Source organism: Cryptotermes secundus, unplaced genomic scaffold (assembly GCF_002891405.2).
Source record: "Cryptotermes secundus unplaced genomic scaffold, Csec_1.0 scaffold1765, whole genome shotgun sequence".
Classification (NCBI taxonomy): Eukaryota; Metazoa; Arthropoda; class Insecta; order Blattodea; family Kalotermitidae; genus Cryptotermes; species Cryptotermes secundus.
In genome coordinates, this window is record NW_019735486.1 from 94,320 (window position 1) to 98,167 (window position 3,848).

Genomic DNA, 3,848 nt, shown 5'->3' on the forward strand with positions numbered 1-3,848 from the left:
TTGAAGACAGGGAAGCACTCTAAGATCCGTTCTCTGAAAAATGCCCATTAAGCTGTAACAGGTGAACAGAATGTTATCACTCCAGTATTTGCCTATTAAAAAGTGTAATACTCGTATATTGTTAAAATTGCCAGCACTGCCTTTTAAATATACTGTTAAAATTCCCAATTTTTCTTTTAAAGTAGAATTCATAGGGCCTTTAAAAATTAAAATTTTAATGAAATGACCCTACTATATCCCACACTTCTCCACACCCTTGGAATCTGACTGTTCACTTCCTCTAAACATTGACATACAAATTGAAACCTGCCTACATGTCTGGTGAACATATAAATAGATATATGACAACTTATCTACAAGCTGCCATGAATAGACTACATTTCATTTTCAACACCTCCCTCTTGCAGGAACTATTTCTTTGTGTCTGAATTGTCTTTGTAGGTGTGACGCCAAAGGCCACGTTGATAATTATGTCGGCTTTGTTGGCCTGTGAGCCTTAGTAATTTAACCAAATAATTAAAGCTCTTTATTACTGTAAGATTTGAGGTCTTCACGGCGGTGACTATGAAGATAGCAGTCTTCTGGGATGTGGCACCATGTAGATGTGGTGTTAACCGACGTTTCGGAGGAAAGCATCGCCTCCATCTTCAAGATAGAAGTTACAATAAGAAAATCCTGCTTGTACCGGTTCTCACGGACTCTTCGCTTGTGGATTTTCTTATTTTTCCTTCTACCCTGAAGATGGAGGCGATACGTTCCTCCGAAACGTCGGTTAACACCACATCTACACGGTGCCACATCCCAGAAGACTGCTTTCTTCTCTTTATTATTAGTTGTCAAAATATTGCATCTAACCTCAGCTGTTCGCTAGGCCACCATGGGCAAGTTTCACAAAAGCTGCGTCATTCTTAGATACCTACAGAATTACAGAATCATCAGGTTGCGACAACAGGCAGCATTATTGCAACAACCAATTACGTGCTCCACTTGCGTCACACTGTTGAAAGCGGGAACTATAAATTGGCTACGTTTAATGTCCTTCAGCTTTGGTGATAGTGTAAAAAATCTGCACCAAAAACCCGGAAAAAAAGGGGCAACAATCACGAACTCTCTAGCGTTGTTAATCTAAGACAAAGATATGCATTCGTTATGTAAACCCAGTCTCCACTGTCAGAAAGAACTGAGGCACAGAGCTTTGATAACACTGCACGCACTGCCTTTACGAACCGGTTGTTATTTACAGCAGCGCACGGCCTTGACTTGTTTACGCGATGACTTGTGGCCGACAGTCCCTCTCCCTGGCAACTAATTTTTGTTGTTCTTATTCTTGATTGAAGGCTGCTAAGACATGAACCGGTGACCTCCTGACCCCGACTCATTGCAGCGTTGTCAGTTCGTCACTGACGAACTGCACGTGTCTGACGCAGAACTTCAGACAGAACGTACACTAATCATTGGTTAGAACTTTTTTTACACTTCTCACCTTTGATGTCGATTCACAACACTTCACACTAACAACACGACCCGGCACGTCAACATACTAGCCACTATACAATTATACAACCACAATGAAACTTCGATTACTGATCCCTGTGCCCGCCTAAGCGTAACTTAGCAACACTATACTCGGGCCGATGAATGCTGCGCCGCTATTAGTTCTTCAGCTCAACTCCTAGTGTCAAAGCATGCAAATGCAGCCAGGAACAATGTGCTACTGGAACTGGGCTCCCTAATAAATCACATAACTGGCGCGCCTGACCAACACCCGACAGTCGGCCAGTGTTGCTTAGATCAGGGGCAGAGCTGACGCTTACGTCAGTGCTGCTTTGAGGACGCAACAGCCGAGCGCTGATGCAATGGATCATTATATCACGGCGATCACAGGTTTACTGTAATTGGTACCGCCTGGCAGGTATTGGACAACTACGAACTACGTTGCAATTAGACGCCGCAGAAACCCCTAAATCAAATCAGACTAAGACAAGAGGATGTCTGTCTCTGACAGGTAGGCTTCTCTGCTGTATGCTCAGACGATCAAAAATTTTCTCTTGTTTTAATACAGAGGGTGGCTTCGATATATCCACTTACAATTTGTTTTATTGTTGGATTATAACAAAGCCTCTAAACGTGATTGGCTTCATACAATGGTGTTACTCCATAGAAAAATTGAGGAGGAAGTTGTAACATTATTTCCAGAATTATTAGATGACAAAAAATTTTACAAGTATTTCATAATGTCCAGCTTCAAGCTTAATACGAGGGGCTTTCAAGTTCTAAGGTCTCCGATTTTTTTTCTCAGGACTGGGAGCAGATAGAAACATGCGGTTTAGTTTAAAATACGTGTGTACTCCTTGTGAATGCGTGACAGAGATGGCAGAACTCTACGGCACACAGAACTCTAGTGGTAGCGGCGAGTGTGAGGAGTGATTTTGATACTTAAAATGGCGACGTTTTCGTTACAAGAACAGCGAGTAATCATTTGTTTTATCCACTTGCGTGATGCGACACCCATTCAAATTCATCGCCAGTTGAGTGAGACATGTGGTGATGGTGTCATGAATGTGAAACATGTACGTTCGTGGGTGCGACAGTTCAGAGAAGGCCGAACGTCGTGTGACAACAAACCAAAACAATCTCGGCCTCGCACCAGCCTGTCTGACAACATGGTCGAGCGAGTTGAGAAAGTTGTTTTGGAGGATCGCCGATTGACTGTGGAAAACATCGCCTCCAGAGTTGGCATTTCCGTGGGATCTGTGCACACAATCCTGCATGAAGACCTGCGAATGCGGAAAGTGTCCTCCAGGTGGGTGCCAGTGCTGAAAAAATGGTGGTGGCCATGTTTTGGGACAGCGATGGCGTAATCCTTAGTCATTGCGTTTCAAAGGGCACTACGGTGACAGGTGCAGCCTACCAAGATGTTTTGAAGAACAAGCTCCTTCCAGCACTGCGAGAAAAACGGCCGGAAAAGGCTGCGCGTGTGCTCTTTCACCAGAACAATGCACCAGCGCATCGGGAATACGCGACGCAGCAGTTTCTTCGTGAAAACAACCTTAAAATGGTTCCTCATGCTCCCTACTCACCTAACCTGGCTCCTAGTGATCTTTGGCTTTTCCCAACTATGAAAGACACTCTCCGTGGTCGCACATTCACCAGTCGTTCCGCTATTGCATCAGCGATTTTCCAGTGGTCAAAACAGACTCCTGCAGAAGCGTTCGCAGCGGCCATGGAATCATGGCGTCGACGTTGTGAAAAATGTATACGGCTGCAGGGAGATTACATTGAAAAGTGACAGAAGTTTCAAATTTTTTGTATGATTATTGTGTGAGAAAAAAATAGGAGACCTTAGAACTTGAACGCACAACGTACTTGTATTTTGCTAGAATATTCCATAACACAACCCAACAGGAAACATTGCTAAGGGAAGCAAAAACATTAAGTAATGTATTAGGAAATACATGAATAATTTAACAATTCTGGTGCATTTGCTCTGTTATGCCCTCCAGATTTTAAAAATATCATTTAATTATCTGAAAAACTCTTAAGACTTATTGAAGCGGTGCCTTATTTTAGATAAATTGAATAATTAAGACTATGATAAACTCTTTCCTTACAACCAACTAACATTAAATTTCCATGCACCTATTCATTATTAGTTATATAAATTAGTGAGACGTCTCAAATACAAACCCACACTCAGAGAATAAAGAATCAACAACAATGCTTCATTGCTTCATAACAACCTTATGTTCAATATATATATTTCCCACAATCATTAATTTTGATATAATTAAATGGATGTTATGTATATTGTCGCGTATCGGGCGTATGACGCGACAAATAAATTCTCG

At 42.2% G+C, this 3,848-nt stretch overlaps 1 protein-coding gene across 12 annotated transcripts in view; it reads right to left on the minus strand.

Annotated features, from left to right (window-relative positions):
* LOC111869462 (gamma-aminobutyric acid type B receptor subunit 1) overlaps nucleotides 1-3,195 on the minus strand; it is a 61,373-nt gene extending 58,178 nt beyond the window's left edge. For 4 of the 12 annotated variants that reach the window (XM_023861020.1, XM_023861016.1, XM_023861010.1 and 1 more), the window contains exon 1: nucleotides 921-1,221. Coding sequence is in view for 5 of the 12 variants with exons in the window: in XM_023861005.2 (XP_023716773.1) it covers nucleotides 1,228-1,379 (152 nt within the window). In the remaining 7 variants the exon portion in view is untranslated. The other 8 variants (XM_023861005.2, XM_023861017.2, XM_023861004.2 and 5 more) reach the window with 4 other exon arrangements.
* Between the last annotated feature and the right edge of the window lie 653 nt (nucleotides 3,196-3,848).